This window comes from Haemaphysalis longicornis, unplaced genomic scaffold (genome assembly GCF_048455015.1).
Source record: "Haemaphysalis longicornis isolate Haplotype H1 unplaced genomic scaffold, Haemaphysalis longicornis Haplotype H1 scaffold_3, whole genome shotgun sequence".
In the NCBI taxonomy this organism is placed as follows: domain Eukaryota; kingdom Metazoa; phylum Arthropoda; class Arachnida; order Ixodida; family Ixodidae; genus Haemaphysalis; species Haemaphysalis longicornis.
The window spans coordinates 180804450-180830940 of record NW_027526335.1 but is presented as its reverse complement, the minus strand read 5'-3'; the positions used below and the strand labels follow the sequence as shown (position 1 = coordinate 180830940).

Below are 26491 nucleotides of genomic sequence, written 5' to 3'. Positions count from 1 at the left end.
GTGTGACGTATTCTGGATAAGATCATTCGCAATACGTGTTTTAGAAGCAAGAATGCATTAAAAATAATTAGACTGTTTATCAGACGTTCTGTTAATATCAATGATTTTTTATAAGCCGAGAGGAAATTTCGGAGTAATAAAATTTTCACGAAGCTGTGCAGAAACTTAGGTTTACTCTGTCTTGCGTAGCTGAGCACCTGCTGAAAAAATGGCCCGTTTTCTTCGGTTAACGGTTCCCGCTTCAACACGGGTGGCTTCAGACGACATTCTTGCCTCCCTGAGCGCCTTGTTCGAAACTATGTACTCAAATTCATCACACAGCGTGGGCGAGTGCAGACCGCTCTAAACGTGATAACTGCAGGCTAGGCTAACTGTTTCAAGCGGCTACGTCGAAGACTACGTAACAGAAAGGCAATGCACAGAACGGGAGAAAAAAAAAAAAACGGCAGAATGAAGGACGTGTCGGTTTTGCTCCATCGGGGTAGTGCCGTACGGTTGAGAGCTCTTTACCTGAATGACACTTTGAACACCTCTGAGCTAAGGTTACTTTTCTCAAGTTCATGCTTCAGTTGCTAAGGCTAGTGGGCAACAAACATCATTCTTCAAAACGGCGCCCATCTTTCATTCCACTCGGACCGCCTTTCTGGCAGCCCCGTTAGTAGCTTGCATGCCGGTGGTCTTTCGGGCGGTGCAGGCGTAGTGAAACTTCTCGGCGAAGAGGGCGACGAGAGAGGCGGCCACCAGGAGGGCCCACATGACGAAGATGGCGTATGTGTCCTCGAAGGAGAGCGTGACGCGGTTCCCGTCACGCCGGCAGTGGTCCCAGTTGCCAAGCATTTTTGCAATCCAGCGATCGATAATGCCCATCTCGCGCAGCCACACCAGTCTGCGACAGAAAGAGAGAGTTCCTATACGGCTGGCGCGCTCGTGCCGTAAGGCAGAACAGCGCGCTTTGTGCAAATTCTGAATTTGTATATGAATGAAAGTGCACAATAAGAGGTGCCAGCCTTTAGCCCTTTTTTGACATTATCTTTACCCCTCTTTGCCACGAGGGGCGTGTGATCGTTAGATGATATTGCCTTTTGACGTGGGTCTTGCGAGGTTCATGTTTATTTCTGAGAAAAAAAAAACTTTTTCGCTAATCCTTCTGAATAGGTGTTGTATAGGCGTCATTGAGGTAGTGAAAGGTGCTCATTTTCCTGACGTTCCAACATTTATATCCATAGTCTTAAACCCACTGGGTGTAGGGAAGAGGACAGTTACCTAGCGAATACTTTCGAATTCTAGCAGGGTGTTGGGAAGGTATGTAATGGCTGTAGAGTTGCAAATTGGGTAATACCAAGTATTTAGTTTTAAACAATGTGTGACGTAAAAGACGTGCCCCCCCCCCCTACTCTCGCGAGCAAAACGTTCAAGGCCCAACACCGCACCCTCCCTCTGCGAAGCACGTATGGCGTCCTTCGTATCTGGATGAAATGGTCGTTTTGCTACATAGCCCCCGTTATTCTATATTTATGCGACTTTTATTCCCCTGCACATTATATTGTTAGCACTGTTGACACTTGCAACTTTTTGAGAGTCAAATAAACTGTAAACATCATATTTCCGCATCCCTTAGGTGAGTTGGTCGCATAAATACCAATAAATTTTCTTCAACGACAGCAAATGCATATCGTAATGTACGCATTGAGCTTTCTTCCTCTATTTGTCTGCAGAACCTGTGGAAAGTGGTGCGAGGTGGGTAGAACCAATTCTCAGTAAGTCCGAAAACTATTGAGCACTGTCTCAGAAGAACACAGTGCGGTAACGCAATTAACGAATTAAAGGGGCCCTGAAAGGCATTTTGAGCACACTAAATGAACTAGCGCAACCGTTAGATTGGGTCGTCAACGTCCTCTGTGCCAAGTATTGCTCTTTTACGCGCAGCGGAAAGCTCACACTTTTGTTGCAAAGTTTGTCGTTTTTTTCTCACTCTTTCCTTCGTGTTTTTGGACGCCGCCATCTTCACGTGTCTACATCATCGATTCCCAGATGTTCGTCATGAGCTAGACATCCTGCTACTGGGCGGCTTTTTCACGCACTTCCGGCAAAGAGATGAGTCGTCTGCTCAGCGTCGGCTCGCCGGCTGATCTGCCAGCGGAGTGCCGGAGTGCTTGGGCATTTTACGACAAACGAAACAAGTGTAAAACAAACGCTTAACCGTTTGTATTGAATGCAACACGGCCATAACACGACATGGATATTCTCTTACCTGAGTACGTTCCATACAGAAAGCGTTCAAGCCCCGTGGCACTTCTTTCGTGCAATCGCAGAGAACGCCCTGAGCCGAATGCCCGGGTTTGACGCATACATTTTATTCAACTTCAAAACAACCCAGAGGTGCGTTTCTAACGAACACAACGTCACAACATGCGTTGAAAGTCTGAACCACGATTGACAGAGGATGGGTTGCCTCCTGCCCGTCGTAAATTCGGTACTCACCTCGCGCGCGGTTTGCGGGGACGAACAGCAAGTCACTTAACTCTGGCGCACAAGCCGATGGCTTTTAGCCACGCACACTGCACATACCCCATGCGAGGTTGAGTCGTACGCCGCTCGAGAAAGATTATCCAGACCATGGGAAGAACTATCCACCCGCTGAAGCACAACGTCGCATTTCATCGCGAAACAAAGGCGTCCACAACACACACTCCATCGCCTCCTGTAATGCCAAACGCATCTCGCACTTCCCAATAGGAGTGGGTGGTACGCCATCAGTGCCCACATGTCGCGAGGTGGGGCCCCAAGCTGAACCGGGATCACGGAACCGTAACTGACTTCTGGAGCGGTTTGTGCCTTGTTGCCAAGGCAACCGATATTTGAGATTGTCAAAGAAATGGCGCTCGCTCCAGCGCTAGAAAGCTCAGAGCCGCGGCGGAGAATGTTTTGCCAACGTTGCCGCTCTCCACCACGCGTCGCCCCAAGCTGAACTGGTGACATGATTGAAGCGTTTTGTGCACGGGTTCTGTATCGGTTCAAAATGTCTTTTTCACATGCCGCCGGCAGGAATTACCAGCGCCACAAAATAAGACCCGGCACCAGCGGGGCCACATCTGATACGGCGCTTTTTGTATAAACAGTGCGCGGTGCATCAAGGGAACGAGCGCACGACCCTCCCCGTGCGGCTGCGAGTTCGCCGCCGATAAAAAGTCATGTGCCGCCAGCAACGTACAGTCGCCAGCAAAAGTTTGCGGGATGTGCGGCGCGTGGCCGAGCGCCGCAAAACTGCATTGCTGCGCCATCTGCAGCCAGCGAGCGCCGGGTCGAGGCTCAAGGAACTGGCGGGCTAGGCGCGCTTTGCGCATGCCTGTCCTTTATTTGTTACCGGGCATCTGTGTTCACTCGCTTGCCCGTGACATGCTCTTGATATTCGTGGCAGCCGCCGTGGCGCCGCGTGACCATCGCTGTCGTTCTGCTATCACTGGTGCTACAAAATACACAGCCCGCGGCCACCGTTTGCGCGGCGCGCAGCATTCAATAAATCTTATCTTCCAAGTGATGTAATGGTCCACGACTAAATTTATTTTACAGGAGCTAATAAAGGCTACCTGTTGGAAACTGCGTACCTCGATGTGGTGCTTAGAAAAAAGTCGCGTCACCAAATTTAATCTTGCGGCAAAGCAAACTTACTGGGGAAAGATCTAGCTCTCAATGTAATGTAGGTCTCATGTAAACATCATACTAGAATTGGCCGCGAGGACGACCGTTAGCATTACGCCGAATCACATTTACTTGCCATAATTAGTTTTTAGGGAAGCCGTAAACGATGCGGCATTCAATACATGACAGACTAAGGAGGGGGTACAGTTACAGAAAACGGCTGTAACTCTTGTTTTGTTGGAACTACCCCAAAGAAAACTTTGTGATAATTAGCCCCTGAGACGACTACAACGGCAATTGTGGGTCAGCTGACAGTTTATCGGTGCTTAGGTTAAAAATAAAATAAAAGTATTTCCTATTCAACCACCACTGCCTCTTGAAAGATAAGGCCGGGTTCAGACTGTCGGCAACTGTCATAACTAACTTTAAAGAATGACGTCATTTCATGTCTCAATCCACCGAATAGCGTGACATGCCGTCTTTTTACGTCCATGGATCACGATATGGCTTTTGCATCGATAGTCTGAACATAGCCTAAGATTTATTCAAAGTTGCGTGCCGCGCAAACGGCGGCCGCGGGCTGCGTATTTTGTAGCAAGTGACAGCACAACGACGGCGATGGTCACGCGGCGCCACCGCGGCTGCCGCAAATATCAAAGCGATCAGAGATTCCCGGTAACAAATAAAGGACAGGCATGCGCAAAGCGCGCCTAACACGCCAGTTCCTTGAGCCTCGACCCGGCGCTTGCTGGCTGCAGATGGCGCAGCAATGCAGTTTTGCGCCGCTCCGCCACGCGCTGCACATCCCGCAAACTTTTGCTGGCGACTGTACACCGCGAAAAGGCAAGGCCAGGCCGCCGCATACATGCGGCCAGATTTTTTGTTGGCTTTTCCAGCCTTGAGCGGAGTGCGTGCGGGATTCATGGTGTCAACAAAGCTTGCCCGTAGCAGACGACAGTCTGAGCAGCGCAATAGCGGAAGTACGTCACCGCTGCGGAGCGCAGCATCATGGGAGGCAAGGCTCGCGCGCCGTCAACAGCGGAGAGTAAGTCGAAAGGAGGAGGAAACTAGGAGCGACGACAATGCGCGGTTTTTGATTTACGATTTCTCAGCTAATACTCATCGCTTTAACAAAATTCTTGCGGGAGGAGATTGCAAATAGATTGCTTTATTTGGGTGCATGTACATCCATGCATCGGCGGAAAGTATTTCAGGACCCCTTTAAGGTGTTTGGTTTGTTTAACAAGAACCTGTAACAAGTGTTCAATGGATACTAATAATACGTAGATTTAAAAAACGCAACAGTACCAGCAGTTCTATAACTGCGCAATACAACTGAAAGTTTCCGTAAATTTTCCCGCGATGTTTATTGAACCCGCCGCGGTGGCTGACTGGCTAAGGCGTGTTCCTGATCCCAAGGACGCGCGTTAGTTTCCCGGCCGCAGCGGCCGCTTTTCTGGTAGAGGCGCAAAGCGAAAGCGCCCGTGTGTTTGATATTTGAAATAGGCGCTGAATATTTTTATTGAGCGCTTATTTGTTTCTTATTATGATGGCAGCATTTTCCAATGTAAAATGGTATAACGGACGTACACACGAGGCCCAGGTTTTGGCAGGTGTTCGGGAGGGGGACGAGTTCAAACACGCGACATACAGGCCACGCGAAGGTTACCGCGTACCGCTGGTTGATGCCCCTGTGGAGACCTTCATCCAGGGTCTTGCTGAGGTACATGACGAAGCGGAACTTGAGGATGGGCTCGGCCGCGATGTAGAACTCGCCGTCAGTGTAGTTGCGACAGGTGCTCGCCACCTGCACATCAATGACGCGTCTTCAGAGGTTCTCATTCATTGCAACCTGGTACCCTCGAACAGAAGTCTTCGAAGCGACTGCAAAACGCTCAAACACTCCTGATGGACGGAATACTGAATTCATAAATCACAAACCAGCGACCAATTGTTCTTACAAGTGGATCTTGAGGATTGTGTTCCTCTTCTTCTTTGCTACACAATCCTACTTTTGAGCCGAAAAAGTGTGGATGAAAATGATCAGGTAACTGCACCCATAAGCGCTGCAAATGTCTGATTTTAATGTAACTGTTAGATCGCCGATTTTATTAACGCAACTTCTAGCTTGTGTCGAATGCGCCTAAAGTGCGCCAGCACGAACTTGCACTTCCAGGCTCTCGCTATGCTTGCCCCCAGAACACCGCATGCGTCTATACAGGGAGCGCTTCTAATCACCATATTCCTTAAAGTTGACTCCTTAAATGTTACCTTAAGTCTTCCAATATAATGCGGTGCTAGGAAGACAAGTTGACGGGGGAAATATGACAAGTTAGGTATCAAAATTTGAAACAGCCTCAACATTTTCTTAAAAATGTTTATAAGCAATAGGTCACTCCAAGAAAGGTTATACACCGATTCTCTTCGAAGTTAGCTTTAGTACCACAGACAATAGAGTTTCCAGGACAACGGTCATTCAGGGCAATATGAACGGCCTTAATTGCACGTTTATGTGCATGTAAGAGCCGAATATGAAGGCATTTCGTTCTTTTATTAACAGCATTTTGCTAATAGCCCAATACGATTTTTCGGCATGTTGGCACTTGCAGTATGGGATCAGCGATTTGTGTACATTTCTCAAAAGGGCCGCGTTGCAAAGTAGTTTCTGCATAGGATTTAAAGGCTAGTTAGTCCTCACTTCAGCCGAGCGTTTCGCTTCCTGCAACGTGAGGTAAAATAATTACGGCTCTGAGCAACTACCGTTGCGACGGGTGAGAAGATGCCGGTAGTCGTACAAACCTTGTAAGTGAAGGACCCTCTGTCCGCAATGACAACTGCCTTTCCACGGACTACTTGCTCCAGGATCGCTGGTCCGTAGATGTGGTGCAGTTCCGTCTGACCACCATACCGCAAGATACGCTGGTACACATTGAGGTAAGCGGGGTTCCGTGAGTCCTGCAGAGCGTGCATTTTTCCTTTATTAGTAACAGCGCAAAAGCATTAACAATGAATGGAGATATTGGTAGTGCCGACAACGGAGTAACTCGCAACAGCTTCGTACTTTTGTACTTAGAAAGCGCTGTCCAATAGTTACAGTGGATATGCGCTACTTCTTGGAAATGCAACTCTTTGGTAGCCTCGTCCGCCGTGATGTTCCTGTGGCAACATGGCGGAAAGAAGCTGTAGGGGGAGCGTGACATCAGGCGGCCAGCCTCCGCACGCCAACCTTCTCTGACAGCGCACTCTTCTCTCGCAAGCTGTTCCGGCGCACTGCATTCTGGGAGGACCCCCAGCCCCAGGCTCATTTAGTAGTTCTGGGTGGCCGTTGGGGTTGCCGGAGCATCGTCGCCGAAGGCGCCGTATACGACAGTTTTCACCCGCGCTGCGCTCCCAGCCTCGGATCGTGGAGGTATTTATGCTGACCAAAGTGAGGGGAGAGCTAGATCACATGCGCCGCAGCAAGCACAGATGCGAGCTAAATTCCACTTATGATGCTCTATCGCTCGATGCGCGGCCGCAAACTTTCACACGCACCGTGCGGGCGTACGATACGTGTGGTGTTCGCCAGGTTTGCGGCGACGACGACGTTTGACATTTTTCTGGGAGATATCACGCCGCTTTCCCTTCGCAGAGGTGTAACGACATGGTCGTATCACATATGAGTTGTCTAGAAGCGCGGCACTCCTTTGTTTCGCCAGCGTGCGCCCTCACATACATTCGCGTTCTCGGTGTTCTAGTTCGGTGTTGTAGCACGTTTTATGTTACACATTGTCCCTATAAGTTTTGTGGTGCGTTTTCGTTTACTTCAGTGGTTCAAAAACAAAAGGTGCAGAACCACGAAATTTGTAAGTAGGCATAATAAAAAGTTACTATGACCAGTTCACCAGATAATGTTGATGAACAGATACAATTGTACTGTATTTCGTCAAATATAAGGCGCGGATGTCGTCCTCCGTCAGATCCGCTTTTGCACGGCCGCACACAGCTCTTCGATACAGGACGCGGCACGAAAAGAATCGAACAATCTGCCCGATTATTCTGTTGGTCAACCTGATCAGGTGAGATTGCATGCGCGATGCCCTACCGGCTTGGAAACACACACACACGCAAGCAGCAGGAACGGGCGGCAGCGTGACGCGAAAAGAGCTGCCGGTTGCCTGTGACGTGATGGGGTGTAGTTACCAAGAGTTTTTCTTTGTTCTTTTTTATGACGAGGATTCAGGATGGTCAGGTGACGCTCTCCCCTAAAGTAGTTTACCTCTGTAAATGGCTAAGACACGGCACTGCTGTATCCACGGAGGGGGTTTTTACCCCGCCGTCGTGGCTGCTCATATTACTCCTGCAGGACTAGTCTGTTTCTAACACAAGTTCCTAAGTCGGAGCCCACAACGCATTCACTTTAAATACCCATTTATGTAGCGAAAGCCGAGAATTTATCCTGTTGTAGCTGATGGATTCTCGCACTCTGCTCTGTGGGCACCGGGTTCGAATCGCCAACCCGTATTCGGTGGATTTTCTATGCTTTACTTGTATTCCTTTGCCCCTTAGACCCATTTTAGCAATGGCTCATTTTCGTCGACGCCGGATTTTCCCGTAATGGGGCCGTTAATGCTATATCAGTACAAAAAAAAAAAACTGAACCGAGAAAGCCGCCGCGGTGGCTGAGTGGCAAAGGCCTTGTGCTGCTGAGCACGATGACGCGGGTTCAATTTCCGGCCGCGGCGGCCGCTTTCCTGATGGAGGTGAAGAGCAAGAACGCCCGTGTGTACGAGATTTCGGCGCACGTCAAAGATCCCCAGGTAATCAAAATTAAACCGGAGCCCACCACTACGGCGTGACCCATGCGTGCGTTGCGTCGGCACCTTAAACCCTACAATCAATCAAAATGAACCAAGCGAATGGTAGTTCATGCAGAGTTCAGGAGTTTGTTTTTCGAATGCATGCACTCTTTGATTATCATTTTTTACTTTTATTGCTTTTGTTTGAGTCCTTCTGTTGCCATGTTCTCCCTACCTCTTAATTCCCCAGTCCGCGGCTGCGCTCCCCCAGGCCCTTTAGAATAAAATCCTGGCATGGCCGCCGGTCATCAAGGGCGGGTGCTTGTACACACATAGCGCAGAGATCTTTTCGGCCAGTTGGCACATATTAACTGTAACTGCCAATCTTTAACCCCACTTTATTTAGACACTTTCATGCCGGGTTATTCATCCCAGAGTAGCAACCACTGCTGCAATGCTGCAACATGAGGCGCAACACGCCCACCCTGGCAGGTCGCAAGCTGCAGATCGTTTTTTCTGGGGCAGTCGAGGTCGAGTGAATGACATTCGCAATCTATGAGTTCCTTCCACGTCGTCTTTAAAGCTTTTGCAGTAGCATTTATGTTCGGGTTTTATTCAGCACGAACCTATGCCAGTGTTACAGATTAGCCGGGGCCAGAAAATCGAATTTCTGCGGTGACGAAGGTTACATTAACCAAGCTCAATTTGATAATAGTAGAGGTCTCCCGCGTCCGTATTTTTTTCCCACTGGGTTTTTTTAGGCTTTGCACGACTGGCCTACATTATATCACCGCATTCTTTAGTCGTTAGAGTTTCAAACTGCATGTGACATGCGTCCGCGCTTCGGGTAATTAGACGTCATGGCAGCTTCTTTCAGTTTTGGATTCTGGTGTTACACTAAACACAATTTTTTTTTTTGCATTCCCCATACCCCAAGTAGGAATTAGGTGTCCTGCAAATTCTGCACTCTAGAAATTTGCGTTCTTTGTGATTGCTTCCTGAGCTTCCAAAACACACCTACGCACGCACACGAATGTACACAGACACATAAAATTAATTAGCACCCGGGAAAGGAAGCGTATATCAGCAGCGTGTAGCGAAAATGCGGCAGAGAGGGCAGACGATAGGGTTTCATTGTACAGACGCTGGGGAGAATTTTAAAAGTTGCCGACCGCGCAACGCAACGATGCGCAGTCAAACCCGGTCATAGCGAACTGTAATATGCGCCGCGATCAGTTCGATATAGCCGAACCCGCCTATAACGAATTTTTTGTAACGAGTTCGCTATACGCGCCCCCCCCCCCCCCCCCCAATCGCAGTGTGCCAAAACGAATACAATTAAGTATGCCGCTTACCACACACAAAACAATATTTTTATTAAGCAATAAAGCTACAGAAGCTATTTGCCTACTTCGCAAAGAAAGCGGTGATTTTTTTTTGCACTTTCATTTTGGCGGCGTCAGCGAGCACAGCATTTCTCTACACGAGACATCGTTTCCACCAGTTCCAGTCCGTGTCCTTCAATCTCAAAGCAATATCAACGGAGAACATCGACTGCTTAAAGCGCTTCATTACGCGTTGGACGGCTTTCGCTAGCGACATCCTCTGCCTCTTCGAAGCTCTCAGCAGCATCACCTGCCATCGCAACGGTGACGATGTCAGCGTCCGAAGGGCTCACAGTCACTGCGACGTCGTCGTCAACAACCAGAAAGTCCTCGAAGGACACTCCTTCCGGCACAGCATCGGGAACGTTGGCGAGCTCTCCCCATAGTGCGCCGATGCTGTCGTCTTCGTTCGGGCTCGCTGCCTGGGCGGGTTCAGTCGTGAGTCCCGCGCGCCGGGAGCAGTTCCGGATTGTGTCGGGCCTCACGTCCCTCCATGCGCTGCTCAACATTTCAAGCGCAGCCACTAGGTCTATTTTCAGCTCGTGGCCGACACGAGGCTTTGGAAGCAGCCGTTCAAGAAGGTGTCTTCGGTAGCCGTGCTTGAAAGCCCGAATGATGCCGTGGTCGAGAGGTTCGACTGCTGCGGTCGCGTTGGGCGGGAGAAAGTATAGCTCAGTGTGCTTCAGCGACACTCCGCAGTGGTGCGCCGAACAATTGTCGAGCAACAAGCAGACCTTGCGCCCAGTCTTCGCAAGGTCCCGGTCCCACTCGCGCAGCCAGTTTTCGAACAGGGCACGCGTCATCCATGCTTTCTAATTGAAAGTGTAGGTTACAGGCAGATATGCGCGCTCTCGCAGGCAGAAAGGCGACTTGAACTTTCCTATTACAAGCGGCCGAAACTTCGACGAGCCATCCAGGTTGGTAGCCAGCAGGAGCCGAAATGACGCCGCTCCGAGTCCATGCATTTCGGTGGCAGTTCTAGGCGCGCGGAGTTCGATATATTAGATGTACCATTCGTTATAAGGAATATGTATCACATTTGTTTCGCAACTGGTTTTAAATGCAGAGCATTTCAGTAACTCACGATGTCACCCGCGTTGGCGTCCGTAGTCCGCACCGCACCCCTCCCTACTATATATAAAAAAAGTACCATCCGGCGCCAGGTTTCGATCCCTCGACCCTGCGGGCGGAACGCTATGTACATGGTGCTTAACCCACTGCGCCACAAAGCCGACACAGATTGGGAGGCTACGGACGCGCCTTATATCCTTGACTCATTCAAATTACTGTTGACGAGCGCTCTCTCTCGTCAGCAGTTGCCACAAGTGCAACAACATTAACGTAACGCAAACAACTTAACGTCGTGCGCCCCCGGAAATGCTCTGTATTTGATCGTGCCCCTCGCGAGGGGAATGTTGACGCTACCTCTTGCAGAGATTGAGTGCAACCACCGAGAGAAAGGTCCCACGAGCGGCACGCGCGCCGTGGACTGGTGGCGCCATCTGTCAGACGCGACGCGAACTACTGTCATGGCAGTGCGAAAAACGAACGCGCGAAATACAAACCGGGCTGTTTATGAGACATCGCCTCGCGTCCCACAGGAGGAGTAGACGGGTGCCTATACAGGGAGTCTGGTGCGTCGTGACTATAGACTGGGTACGATTTGCGTTACTGTTAACGAGGAGTGTTTTAGGCGCCTGAGCGACCCGTCTATGTGGTCAAAAGGCTGCCTTTTTGTTTGGTCGTTATAGAGCATAATTCGCTTTAGCCGGGTTCGATATAAACGGGTTTGACTCTACCACGCAGGCTATTGTCCAGTAGGTGAAGGTCGGGAAAATATTTGTTATTTACAATGGTTGCGTGGCGATCGCGTACCCTGAGGATGGCCGTGAGGATGGATCCTGCCAGCGTGTAGGGCCTGACAGCCGACCGGCGGGCCAGGTCCTGGACGTTCCGGATGACGGCTTCCTGAGATTTTACCATGAGGCAGGCGCGCATCTGGCCAGCGAAGGCGAACACCAGCACCGTCACGGACAGCCACCAGAAGGCGCTCACCACACGAGCGGCCTGTCGAGTGTCGGTTACCGAAGAGCCTGCGCACCCATACGATCAAAAATGGCCATGTTTGTGCAATAAATGCAATATGCAAGGGCCGACCATAGTGCAGACGCCATGGGCCTCTAAAGGCGTATCTCGTAAAGATGTGCTCTTTTAAAAACATATTAATTGTGCATTATAAAATTTATACGTAATCTTGCGTCAACTGCATTCTCGCCCCGTTAGATTACGACAAAACTCTACCATCCGCGTTTAGACCTTCCTCCCAGTACGGGACACCTTGAGTATTCATGGTGACGATGATTGGCGACACCGCGGACTCCAAGTCTCCACACTTAAGCTGTTAGCTAGACCTTATAGAGTTGAAAGGTGGAGGGGCAGAAGCCTCAAGCGGTGGCTGTCACAGCCCATGTTATGCTCTGGCTGTTCAGCTCCCTGTCTGCCTACCAGCCACCGAGCTCCGGGACCTCCCTGGGCAGCACGGAATTCCCAGTAGGTTCGGCATTTACATCCCCTGCTTTACAATCTCCACTTTTATGGAATCCTCTCATTTTCATCTTTCAAATTACCGGCCCCTAAACGGGTCGCCCCGGAGTTCTTCAGATAAAGCTGAAGAAGACATTTCCTGTATACCTTGGAATGCACTCATAATATGAAAAAAAAAAAAAACATTCTACATTCTCAAATCGTTTCGGGCCCTTAATTGCCACATTCACAAAGAACATAATTTGAACAGACTATGATGCATAAAAACGGTGATACAAACGCCGAAAGCATACACGAAAGGAAGATTGCTTATTTAACGCTGTATTATGTGCTGTAGAGGCCAATAACGTAAAGGAAAAAGTAGACATAAAAACACCCCCGGTTTATGAACCTCTTGGTTCGGTGTTGACAGCGACAGTGGCCTGGGAAGGCAACTTTATCTACGGGGTAAGTGATCACTGTCATTGTTGTTTACGTTTTCTCTGGCGCAAGCGGATGACCGAAGATGCCATAAATCATTTTAAATGTTGACTTACCAGGGCCTGTCGCGGAGGCCATTAGCTACATTTTTTGCTGTTCTAAAGCCCTCAACAGAAGTGAACAGTCTAGCTTTATGTCAGAGTAAGCTTCAGTTGGGAATGGAGGAGAAACCCCAAACGTCGTAAGGTATTCCCTACAAGCGGACTAACCGAGAGGCTCAGCATCCATTAATATCTAGCTCAGAGAAAGAAGTCTAATAAAAACGCCCGTATCAGTGTAAGAATTAAGTCTGGATGATTACGGTCAGAGGCGCGCGCTTCAGAACGTCGTAAATGGATGCACCGGTTTTCGCTGAAGTTACCAAGGCGACTATTTGTGTTTTGGTACGCCATCATGTTTCCTGCCCTGTTTAGTTTTTTTCCCAGTGACACACGAAAGTTGTCGTTCCTCACCTTTTCCGAGCAGGTTTTCGAAGTACTCCCACATGTGACCTGCAAAGCGCTCGGCGAAACTGCGGCGGCTCCGCTTGGTTCCCACGCGCCAGCGCATATTTTCGTAGACGCCGTCAAGCCAAGACGAGAGGAGCGAGAGAACAAGCATGGCGAAAACCACGCATACCCACACCTGCACAGAGATCAGCGACAGAGATGAGGCGAGGGGCATCTTGCACGAAACGTAAATAGCTTTTTGGCATCGCGGTAAAGGATGTAGTTTTTTTTCACTGCTTTGGGAATGACTCGGCTTTGAAAGGGTGGCTAAACATAGTCGTTATGCACGGGAAAATATTATTTAATGGCTGCCATTACCTCTTTTTGGAACGAAAGTACTATCGTAGTTATAAAAGCTCAGGAAACACACATTTTGTTGTGTTATGTTTAACACCCAAAGCCCGGCATTGGCATTTTCTGGGTGTGAACATGGTAAATATGGCGTGAAATGTAAGCAACGGCTAGCACAAAGATATGCGATACAAAACAAAATAGGTGAAATTTAAGTCAACGCAAGTTATATTTGAAACACATATTCCTCCCGGCACTATAATAAGCCGGGAGATCAAATAGTCAGAACGGCAACACACGAAATCAAACTGAGAACCCCTGGAGGGTCTATATAAAACACAGAAAAATCTTTTATGAGAGCCCTCAATTTGGTGGCCTACGTATTAGGGATCACGCGTCTATTGCGCAGGAATTCAATAAATTTGTGTTTTCATGTTTTCATACCTAAACTTTGCTTCTATAATGTGCCTTTAGTCACATACAGGGTGTTTCAGCGAACACTATCAAACATTCTTAAAAATAGGCTCTTCGAGAAAAAAAGACACCCTCTTTAGAAGGAGATTGCTAGCTGCGGCGGACGCCAGTTAGTATCAAGGGTGTGCACATTAGTCAGGTGGGTAATTAAACTCTACTCATCAACTTCATAATTAGCGGAGTTTGGTGGTTATTGTTAATGGTAATTTTGTAGCCCAGGAGAAGACGATGTTATATCTGTCTTTAAAACAACGAAAAAGTCGGTGTTTAAAGCCCTGTATCTTAAAGCGCGAGGAATCTTTCCTCGGGCTACAAAAACAAAACTCGGCGCTCGAGGAGCGCTGGAAGTCTTGAGCGAACGCAACGTCGGCTGGTGACGTGTTTCAATGAATGTGGCGGCCAATTCGAAATGTAAGTGCAATTTTCCCTAGCTAGGAAGGCTCAGCATGCAGCCACAGCCGCGAAAGCCCTCCTCGCCCAGTAAACAAACCTTTCCTTTCTCTGATGCGCTTTGTAAAACGCAGCGATTATAAACGAACAGCAGATAAACCTAACGAAAAAAAAAATAAACGCATGGTGACGTTTCACATCTTGCACGTCTGGTAGCCACGTCAGATGTGGTCGAGACAATAAAAAGAAAATTGGCCGCGTATCTGCTCCTTTTATTGCAAATGTCGCCAAAAGACGATAGTCTTTGTAGACATTTGCCAAGGAAATTCCCCCCTTTGCTTTCCCGCTCACCTCTCATGCTGTTCCTGTACTGTCGCGATCATCCCAAGGTAAACACACTAAAGGTTTGCGCAAGGCGATTTGAATTTACCGCGTTCCACTGCTACAGGCCGGGTTCCTCGATGCCAGCGCTGCAATACGGCGGAGATGCGCGTGAATGGAGGCGGCCGACTAGAATGTTTATAGAACCGTGTGGCCGTGCTCTACGTGCGTTCCAAACAGAACGTGGAACCTAGCTAGTGGAACCTTTCGTTGCTGTTGCCGCGTGATTTTCCATATGCCGCCAGGAGGCGGCGGTTTTCTGCAGTAGATGTAGAATATCATTTGTTATCGAAAAACCAAGCATCCGCGATTTTTTTAATAAAGGAACACTGCAAATATCCCTTGTGTACTAATTTCCTGTCTTATATTTGCGTAATGTCTTGTTCTTGTTCAACACAGTTGACAAATATGAACATATAAATTGGGCTTAGACGTTTACTGTTGGCTGTGAGTATATGACTATTGAGCAGTAAGCATTTTACTTTGGCCGGGTGACTGAATCGAGTTACAGACAGACCGACGGACAGACAGACACACAGACACACAGACAGACCAAAATTTCTGGGTTTAAGTAGCCCAAGGAAGGCTATCGTCTTTAAAAAAAAAGCAAAACTGTCGCCAATGCCCGCTAGGGCTCCCGGAACGGGTGACCGTGTTGTGGGCAATGGCTAGCCTCTTTTTTGCGCCTACCAACGAAAGAAAAAATAACGCTAGCCGTGGTATAAGGTGAGCGTTGATTATTAAAAAATACAGGAGGCGATGGGGTTGATATCAGCTGATTCCCTAGCGTGGGGAATCACCTGAGCCTTCTTGAATTGGGCGACAGAGTCACTGCAAGACGTCATCAGCGGCTAGACTTCTGGCGGACCATGTGCGCTGCGTTTCGGTTTCATGGGGGAAAATACTTGATTTTGGCGGGCTGCAGGGCTCTACAGAGTGTATTTTTCTTTGCTTTAAAAACTGATTGGTTATCGTCGTCTCCGTGGCTAAAAACTCGCCATGGCAATAACCACCAAACTTCGCTAATTAAAAAGTTCATTAGACCGATTTAGTGAATTACCTATGTAATTCGCATGTTTCTCATAACTGCTGACGTCCGCCGAACCTGATAGCTTGTTCCTTATGAGAATTTCTATTTTCTTAAAACGCCTACCTTCAGGAATTTTTGAAAGTGTTCACTGAAACACCGTGTATACTGCTGTAGGTTTTACGCTTTTAAGCATAAAATTCGCAGAAGACATCGTCGTTGTGAATCAGGTTGAACGATGCGGGTGTGTTACATCGTCACCAAAAAAGCGTTTTGAAATGCAGCTGCTGCATTCATCTTTTATGCCTTCCCACAACTGAATATCAGCTTATGGAGCGAGGCTAGTCACAACGTTCTAAGCGCCGCCGCAAGGAAAGACAGAGATCATCTACGATTGTACAGCTTAAGATGGGGGTTTGAAAAGATTCGGCTTTGGAGTGTTGGGCAGTTTGAACCCGAAAGCTATTGGTAGTCTTTTAAATAGTTTATTCAGTCACGTCAGAGCGGCTGTGGCCGTTTTGACTTTCCGTTGACGCTTGGCCGCGTGGGCCATCCATCGTCTGCCAGAGCGCGTGCGCGTCCACTACCGCCAGTGGCAAGCACAAACTGTAATTGTCAAATTAGTGCAATTGTACGCTAGTTGTACGCTTAGGTCTGAATGACTCAAGGAATCAATAGCGGGTTGCTCTTCAACTGGAAACTCTATTACCAATTCGAAGTGTTTTAAAACCCTGTACCGAATCTTGCTAGAACTTACATGATGTAAAATTATACGAAATTTAGTAATAGCACTCAAGAAATTTGTGAATAAAAGTCTTTCCTAGATGAATAAAACGGAGAAGAATAGCATCAGTATGAGAGTAATTTACAAATTGCCAGTGTTGACGGGGAAGGTGCACCTCCTGGTATTGAACGTACGGCAATCTTCTAACGCCATTTTTGCCTGTGTAACATTCCGCGCATGAGTCTAATGAGTAACTAGATGACAGCGGGTCGAGGAAAAAGCACTAGGGAGACGCGCACAGAAAGTGGTTCGCAATATAATATTGGTAATGGCGCTTGCATATCGATAGGCTGAGTAGCGCAGGTTTATCAGGCTGGCATCATAAAAGGCGCCTGCCTAGACTCTAACGTATCGCGACGCTATAAAAAGCTTTTTATATGTACAACACATTGTAGTCGCTTTAGCTGATTGGGAGGCTCAGTTGTAGAAAATGAATACAAAATTTTCATTTTTTTATTTTTTCATTTTTATTTCCTTAAAGGAGCCATGAAGAGAAAACACAAGTTTGGTTCATTCGAAAGATTGCCTCGTTAGAACCATAACGACACCACTTATAACGCAAACTTCGCTCAAATAAGCTACATAATTAGGAAAAACGGGAATGGTCATGCGACCCACCAGCTCATTTCCCGCAACAGAACCTATGCCGTCACATGGGCTAAGCTCTGCGATTGGCGGAGGCCGGCAAAAGCAAACGCATGTTAGGCAGGGCTTACAGTTTGCATAGCGAGCTAAATGCCCGTGAAACATACTGCACATTCTTTTTATGACAAAGAACGGTGGAGTAAACGGTTGAAGTTCCGAACGAACACGCAAGCGTGTGCGCCAATGCGTACGAAACAACCGCCTGGCCGAGCTCGACATCTCGCCGTCGCGCAGACGAATTTTCGGGTTCGAGGCGCTCTGACCTTGGAGGAAAAATGCCGTAAACACCGCGCATTGACGCTCGTATCTTTCTGGTCGAAGCAGAGAGCTCGCGCGAACGGCTTTCCATACACGACACCGGCCAACTGGCATAAGCGATACTGCTACTGAAGTTGAACTATTATTAACCGTAATAAAAATACGGCACATACGTACCAGTCTGTATTCGTCCGTGGCGACGGCGCTGACGAGGCAGCGGTGCCGACGGCAGGGCGTTCGTCTGTTGTGGCTATCGCGGAATGGTCGCTTTCCCGTCCACCGCGTATCCCACAACTCTTGCCGCTCGTGCACTTAGAAGCGTTGAGCGTTCAAGTGGTGTGAGGTTGTTAAATGCAAGCCCGAGCTCCTCGGCGAGAGTTTTGTTCTCCGGATCAGGCGATTCCATGACTAGGGCTGCGGGTGCACTAGGTTTTACTAGTATTTTTAAAATGGCCGCCGTCTCGATCGACTCCCGCGTGTGGGTGCTATATGGAGTCGACATACTAAGTATCTGTTTCATGGACCGGCGCTATGACGCCATTGTACACGTCACGGAATGTTCAATTTTTGCGGGAGATTTAAAATTTTGGCTTAAATTGCCTTATTTCTCAGTGAATAAAGCATCATTTGCTTCCGGGAAAGCGCTTGGGGTACTATGAAACACCAAATCTTTCGAATAAAACAAACTTTTGTTTTCTCTTCATGGCTCCTTTAAGGACCCCACTGGGGGGTATTACATAAGGGGTGGATATACAGAAAAATACACATTTGAACGCATTAGTTCTATGAACACAGGTGACTACTGACATTTGCTATGAAATTTAATGGGCAGGTGGTTGAAACAATGGAGCAGGGAAGGTCGTTCCAATCTTTGGCTGCACGGGGAAAAAAAGAAGCGGAAAAGGTGACAGTTCTGGTACGATAACGGGACACTTGAAGTGGATGGCCGGTGCGGTGTGAAATGTATGTCGGGGAAAGGATGTAGGGGGCTACATTTAGTGAAGAATGAAAAATGTTGTGAAAGAGGGAAAGGGTGGCGATACGGCGGCGGACAGAAAGTGGTGATAAGCCAGATTGTGCTTTCAAGGATGAAACGCTAATGTTGTACGAGTACAGGGAATGAATAAATCGGGCGGCACGATTTTGGACAGATTCAAGATCATTTATGAGATATGTTTGGGGCGGGTTCCATATGGCGGAGGCATATTCAAGTTTTGATCTGATTGGCCGGGTATCTGCTCCTTTCGTCGCAAACGTCGACAAAAGACGGTAGTCTATGTCGACATTTCCCACGTTAATGCCTCCCTTCGCTTTCCCGATCACCTCTCATGTTCTTACTCTTGCTTCGCGCTACTCCCAAAGTAAACACGCTAAAGGTTTGCTCAAGTCAATTTGAATTTACCGCGTTGCACTGCTCCAGGCCGGGTGACTTTATGCCAGCGCTGCCGTACGGCGGAGACGCGCGTGAATCGAGGCGCCCTACTTTAAAGTTTATTGAACCGCGTTGCCGTGCTCCACGTGCGTTCCAAGCCGAACGTGGAACCGCTCTAGTGGAACCTTTCGTAACCGTTGCCGCTTGATTTCTTAAAATGCCGCCAGAAGCTATAGTGGCGCGGGCAAAATCTGGCGACAGTGCGATTTTTTTTTGTTCAGTGGATGTAGCATTTCATTTCGCAAAAATGAAGCATCTATAATTTTTTTATAAAGCAACACTGTTATTATCCGTTGTGTACTAATTTTCTCTTATTTTTGCGTAATGTCTTGTTCGTGTTCAATAATGTTCACTAGTATGAACATATAAATCGGACCTAGACGTTTAGATTTTGGTGTGAGTATATAAGACTATTGCGCAGACCTCGTTTCACTTTGGCCGGGTTGCTGCATCGAGTCACAGACAGACAGACAGACAGACAGACAGACAGACAGACAGACAGACAGACAGACAGACAGACAGACAGACAGACAGACCAAACTTTCTGGATTTAAGTCGCCCAAAAAGGCTACCGTCTTTAAAATATGACTAAGACATTGTTATCAGAAATAAGTGGCAAACAGAAAGGCTCAACAAAAAGAAGCCTCTTTACTCAAAGTGAAAGCTGTCGGAATTGCAGAGCAGTGATTTGCCATAATGGGCTGTGGCGCCGTTATCCGCCCACTTTTACCACCCATCACGCTCTTCGCCGCCCTGTCTCATTCCTCTCCTGATGAAACAAGCGCAGGTTTGTCCAGCGTATTTCAAATTTCCCACCTTCTCAGTGCTCGCGCGTCCCCTGCCTGAAACTGTGCCAGCGGCTGTCCTGTTCGCTTGGTGCATGCTATTCCTCCCGCACGTGCCGGCGTTGCACTGCCACTTTTTTTCGCTTGCTGTTTCACAGGCGCTTATATATCATACCTAATGCCGTATCGATGCTTTTGTTGTAGTTGTTTAAACAAACACTGAGCTCTATGCTGTGTGCCTGATTAACCTGACTCTGGCGCTCGGCGTCTTAGGCGACAGCTGCTGGATCCTTTCTGGATTTTTTGCTTACGACAGGAAATTTCCCGACTAACTAGGGATAACAGCTTCGCGGTAAAATCACGTGTTTGTTGTGACTTTCTGTTGGAACAGCTATAACAGCTATGTTATGAATTTATGTTTGTTAATTGTGCAGACACACTTTGGGCGCACACGTACTCACGCACATATACACTCCCCAAACGCGTACGCACGCACACACAAAAACGCACATGCGCTGACAAGTGTACCCTGAACTTTTAGCGTGTAAAGAAAATTGAAAAAAAAAAATCCGGAATCTTCTTGGAGCCATCACGCTACAACATAATAAAGGCTTGCGTTGTAGGGAAGCAAACAAATACGATTTATTCTCCACTGAGTGCAGGTCGCAGATCCTCGCAAACGCATGCGAATACAGCGCAGCTAAATGTGTCCCTACTTCCCTTTACGAATACACTGCCAAGTGATGCTATTCCGCTTTCATCATCAGTTCAAGCATGCAGCAATGGATGTATGTCCACTTTTAAAAAGGGCGGGACCTGGGTGTCATTATCAGAAGCGGCCAACATATGGACCCGAGTATCAAGCTCCTCCATAATAACCCTCACATCAACCGCTGGGATGTATATATCGCTCACCTGCCAGTCAAACGTGAGAACGTAGGAGAACACGTTGGCGCTCTGGGTGCGCGTACGTCCCGCCAGGATGGCGATCTCGTCGATGTACACCTCGGTGGTGGGACGGCCGATGGTGTTGCGTGAGTTCGTGGGAATCATGAGCCCCAGCGCGAAGTCCCCTTCCTGCGCCAACAAGTGCGCGTGGGGTGCTTGCCCAAGTACGCGCAGTCTGCTACCTTCAACGCGGATTGCTTTCCTAATACACCTGCGGAAACTAAAAATTGCGAGCAGAACAGGATAGGTGGGTTTGCTGAACACCATGTTATTAAAGAATTGTATACCGGATATTTCTCCGCTTTGGAGGGAAATTGCAGAAAGTAAGGGAGACAGTGAGGCATTGAAAACAAAGCTAATCTCAGTAACAACACGAAAGCAGGCCGGTGCCGCAGTTGGCTAGTGCACGTAAAGCAAATGTGTTAGGGTAGGCAGCATCAAAAGGAGCCGTCAAGGAGGCCGTTTCACATGTTTTTTTATGCGCGTTACGACAATAAAATATATTGTACGCAATTTGGAGCACGCGGGAAAACTTAATTCGGTACGCTAGTTTTGCACATAATGTGCAATGAACTCGGTTAACGAAGCAAGAAATTTCCGCGGGTGTAAATGCTCGCTCACAGAAGCAAACGCGACTACATTTCCCTAAGCAACGGATATAAGGCCGATAAAAATACCCAAGCTGCCTTGCGGATCAACTTCAAAGTTTCTCGCGAACTCAAGCCTCCTTAGGTGCTTTGAGGGCGCAAGCCTGCCAATATCTACTCACGTCCACCTTCGGCGGGACGCCATCTATGTATCAAAATAGTCAACAGCTTGGCTACGCGACACTGCTCGTCGTTTCGTCTTTCTTTTTAGGTGCGGAGCATTTTTCGACCACACAATGTCCGTCCGCATCCGTGCGCATAGCATTTATAATCGCAAAAAATCACACAGGCGCCGGCAGGATTTGAGCCTGTGTCTAGTAGACCAGACAGAGTTAGTCACAGTCGTCCCACCCACTGGGCTACGGCCGTGAGTTAGTGCCAGAGAGTCAAACGCCTTACTCCCTCGCCTGTAACGGTGCGGAGTACCTTAGGACCTCACAATGTCCGTCCGCGTCCATCCGTGCGCACACCACCACCAAGCGAAAATTAAGCGAAATTTTATTTGAACCGTGAGTTGCAATTTTATTTAGGGAATAATCAAGGAGCAACTCACGGTTCAAATCGAATGACGGTCGGGTCGGGGCGCAAATCGGATGTCACTCGGGGCGCAACTTGGATGTCATTTCGAGTCCCCGTACTCCGCACTCTCGCCATCATCCACGGAGTGGAGATGCTGCCCTTTTTTGTTGTTTGTCGCGCTGTGAGCTATTTTAAGCATAGCCCACTTCATCATCATCATCACCAGCCTATCTACGCCCACTGCAGGGCAAAGGCCTCTCCCATTATTCTCCAATTACCACGGTCCTGTGCCAACTGTGACCAATTTATCCCCGCAAACTTCTTGATCTCATCTGCCCATCTAACTTTCTGCCGCCCCCTGCAACGCTTGCCTTCTCTAGGGATCCACTCTGTTACCCTTAATGACCAGCGGTTATCTTGCCTTCGCATTACATGCCCTGCCCACGTCCATTTCTTCTTCTTAATTTCTACTAATATGTCTTTAACACCAGTTTGCTCCCTGACCCACTCCGCTCTCTTCCTGTCCCTTAATGTTACACCTATCATTTTCCGCTCCATTGCCCGCTGAGTCGTTCTCAATTTAAGTTGAACCCTCTTAGTGAGCCTCCAAGTTTCTTCCCCGTAGGTGAGTACCGGTAAGATGCAGCTGTCATACAGTTTCTTCTTCAGCGACAATGGTAGGCTGCTATTCATTATCTGAGAATGTCTGCCATATGCACCCCACCCCATTCTGATCCTTCTAATTATCTCTGCCTCATGGTTGGGATCTGGGGTCACAACTTGGCCTAAGTAGATATATTCGCTTACCACTTCCACTGCCTCGCCACCTATCTCAAACTGCTGTGCTGTCCCGAGGTTATTGATCAGTACTTTAGTTTTCTGCATATTAATTTTCAGGCCCACGGTTCTACTCTGTTCGCCCAGTGCGGAAAGCATGCTTTGCAATTCGTCCCCCGAGTTACTAAGCAAGGCCACGTCATCAGCAAATCTGAGGTTACTGAGGTATTCTCCATTAACCCTTACTCCCACCTGTTCCCAATCCAAGGTTCTGAATACTTCTTGTAAGCATGCTGTGAATAACATTGGAGAGATTGTGTCTCCTTGTCTGACACCCTTCCTTATAGGTATTTTACTGCTCTCCCTATGGAGGATGATGGTAGCTGTAGACCCATTGTAGATATCCTCTAGTATTCTTACATAATGCTCATCTACCCCCTGGTTCCGTAATGCCTGAATGACTGCTAGGGTTTCGACCGAGTCAAATGCTTTCTCATAATCTATGAAGGCTATATATAGGGGTTCAGTACACTCAGCGCACTTCTCTATCACCTGATTGATCGTGTGAATATGGTCCATTGTTGAATAACCTTTACGGAACCCTGCTTTTTCTTTAGGTTGACTGAAATCTAAGGTTGCAGAGATTCGGTTAGCGATTACCTTGGTAAATACCTTGTAGACGACTGACAGTAAGCTGATCGGCCTGTAATTTTTCAAGTCCTTCATGTCGCCTTTCTTATGGATTAGGATGATGTTCGCGTTCTTCCAAGATTCCGGTACCATTGCGGTCATTAGGCATTGCGTATACAGGTTTGCCAGTTTTTCAAGTACAATTTCTCCGCCATCCTTCAAGAGGTCTGCTGTTATCTGATCCTCACCAGGTGCTTTGCCTCCTTTCATTTCTTTCAAAGCCTTCCTTACTTCTTCGGTCGTTACTGGTGGGATGTCTATGTCCTCTGAACTACTGTCTCGTTCGGAATTATCCTGTATGTCCCGGCTACTGTAGAGATCCCTATAGAACTCCTCGGCCACTGTGACTATTTTATCCCTATTTGTGATGACATTGCCTTGCTTATCCTTAAGTGCATACATCTGATTTTTCCCCACGCCAAGACGTCTCTTCACTGCTTTCACGCTACCTCCGTTCTTTACAGGGTATTCGATCCTCTCCATATTATACTTCCGTATGTCAGCTGTCTTACGCTTATTGATTAACTTCGAGAGCTCGGCTAGTTCTATTCTGTCAGCTGCGGTGGAGATTCTCATGGCTTGCCGTTTCCTGATTAGATCTTTCGTCTCCTGTGAGAGTTTACCAGTATCCTGTCTAGCCATAGTGCCCCCGACTTCTACTGCACACTCCGTGATAATGCGTGTAAGGTTGTCGCTGGCTTCCTGTGTCGTAAGCTCGGCTTCCTCGTTAAGGGCGGGTTTATCGGTTCTGCAGCGCGATGCTGAATTATTCTACTTTACGTCTTACTGTTAGCTCATTTATCGGCTTCTTTCGTACTAGCTTGTTGCGGTCCCTCCTCAAATCTAGCGTAATTCGAGATCTTACCATACGGTGGTCACTACACCTTACCCTTCCGAGCACTTCCACATCCTGCACGACGCCAGGGTTATCGCATAATATGAAGTCTATTTCATTTTTGTGTTCCCCATTCGGGCTCCTCCCGGTCCACTTCCGACTCTCCCGTTTACAGAAGAAGGTCTTCATTATGCGCAGGTTATTCCGTTCTGCAAACTCAACTAGTAGGTCCCCTCTGCTATTTCTACAGCCCAGACCATAGTTCCCAACTGCCTTGTCTCCAGCCTGATTCTTGCCTACTTTAGCATTGAAGTCCCCCATAACTACGGTATACTGTGTTTTTACTTTAGCCATTGCCGATTCCACATCTTCATAGAAGCGTTCCACTGCTTGGTCGTCGTGGCTGGATGTGGGCGCGTAGCCCTGCACCACCTTGAGCTTGTACCTCTTATTGAGCCTAATTACAAGACCTGCTGCCCTTTCGTTAATGCTATAGTATTCGTCTATGTTGCCAGCTATGCTTTTATTGACTAGAAATCCCACTCCCAGTTCTCTTCTGTCCTCTAGACCACGGTAACAAAGGACGTGTCCATTTTTCAGCACCGTAAAGGCTTCGCCTGCCCTCCTAACCTCGCTAAGCCCTATAACATCCCATTTAATGCCCTCTAATTCCTCGAACAACACCTCGAGACTTGCGTCGCTAGATAAGGTTCGTGCGTTAAACGTTGCCAGGTTCAGATTCCTTTGGCGGCCTGTCCGGATCCAGGGATTCTTAGCCCCCTCTGCTGCGTCACAGGTCTGACCGCCGCCGTTGTCAGTTGCTTCGCAGCCGCTGGGGACTGAGGGCTGAGGGTTAATTGTATTCATGGGAGGTTACTAGCCACAATAGCCCGACTTTGCCAACATTTTTCATATACGTCCACCCGTCGACAGAGCACCCAAGCTGCTCACACCCGCCCAAAACCACTTTAATTAACCTTTATTCGGCCTGAATTCACACTATTTTACATTAATGCATTTTCAATCACTCTAAACCAGTCTTACTAATTATTGCAAACCTTTTCTAATAAATCATTGGTTCTCCTTAATTGGCCTTGGCTAACATTATTCCTTCCTCTTTTATATTATTTTACCCACTTCACCTGTGATCCACATTACTAATCATTGTTTTAGTTGCTGTCGGTCAGTTACCATAAATAAAATAAACTGTCGTTATGATTAACCTTATCTTAAACACGGCTGACCAAAAGTTGGGTATAACAACGAGGGAGGTGACAAGAAAGTTTACTGGTTTAGTGCACGTGCCGCAGTAGTTTTCAGAGGTGCTTCAGCTTGGCGTAATGACAACACTAACATTTCTCTGCAGAGATCCGATAAGGCCGTTCCAGGATCCGTTGGGGTAGCGGATGCCAAGCGTTCGCTCGGGGGCGAAGGACACGGAGTAGCTGGGCAGAAGACGAATACAGGGCTACACTCTGGATAGGACGTAATTACTTGGGCATCTAAGAATGCCATTTCGGTGACTCCGGTATATATCTCGCAGCCACCAAATATGTAAGACATGTTTCTGAAAGGATTACACTGTGCTTGTTTCAGAAATTCTAAAATAAAGCGGCGGTTCTTGTTCTTAAAGGGACTGTGCAACAATTTCCTTGTGATATGTAAGCACTGTGAGGGTTTTAGATATATCGTCAGCACAAAGCGGTTTTGTGTGATGTACTTGTCGCAGCAGATCGTCCTTACGTTCCTGCTTTGCTTTTGTGGCGATTTTGTTTAAGTGGCTACGGAATGCGTTTACACCTGCAGCTGAAAGGAACCGGTCAATAGCGGTTAAATAGCATTAATGATGTAATTCAAGCGCTCGAAGAACGCCAATACCAGGAACGGGAGAAAAAAGCACTGACGGTTATTGCACTCCCTTATGTGAAATTTGTGCGCAGCGCGGACTGCATTCTTCTAGACCTCGGCGCACGTCTGCTGCATCTCAGGAAGTGAATAGTGAACGCACGGCGGCGCCCGCTAATCTGCCGCTATCTCGCAGCGCGTCGCCACCGCCGGCCAGCATGTAGTTGCAAATTGTGTTTGAACCTCCCGCGCAAATGTCACGTGGTTTGGATGAGCCACGAACGGAGGGGCAGCGTCTTGGGAAAGTGGGAGGGGGAGACGCTCCCCGGCAGCGACGCATGGCGAAAGTGTGAGAGTAGGTAGTGAGAGAGATGACGCCATAGTAGCGCGTGCCGCATAACACTATGACTCCATAGTTTTTCCATGCTGTCTCATTACTTTGCGAGAAT

General features: G+C 48.1%; 1 protein-coding gene across 1 annotated transcript; it reads right to left on the bottom strand.

The window, feature by feature from the left end:
- On the bottom strand, nt 1-26180 carry LOC144175572 (glutamate receptor ionotropic, delta-2-like). Its single transcript, XM_077704632.1, has 8 exons — nt 26170-26180; nt 25552-25642; nt 20697-20858; nt 13279-13450; nt 11678-11895; nt 6439-6594; nt 5316-5446; nt 1-886 (listed from the first exon to the last, which is right to left on the bottom strand). The coding sequence occupies exons 1-8, from the start codon at nt 26178-26180 to the stop codon at nt 622-624; spliced, it is 1206 nt and encodes a 401-aa protein (XP_077560758.1). The 3' UTR covers nt 1-621.
- Between the last annotated feature and the right edge of the window lie 311 nt (nt 26181-26491).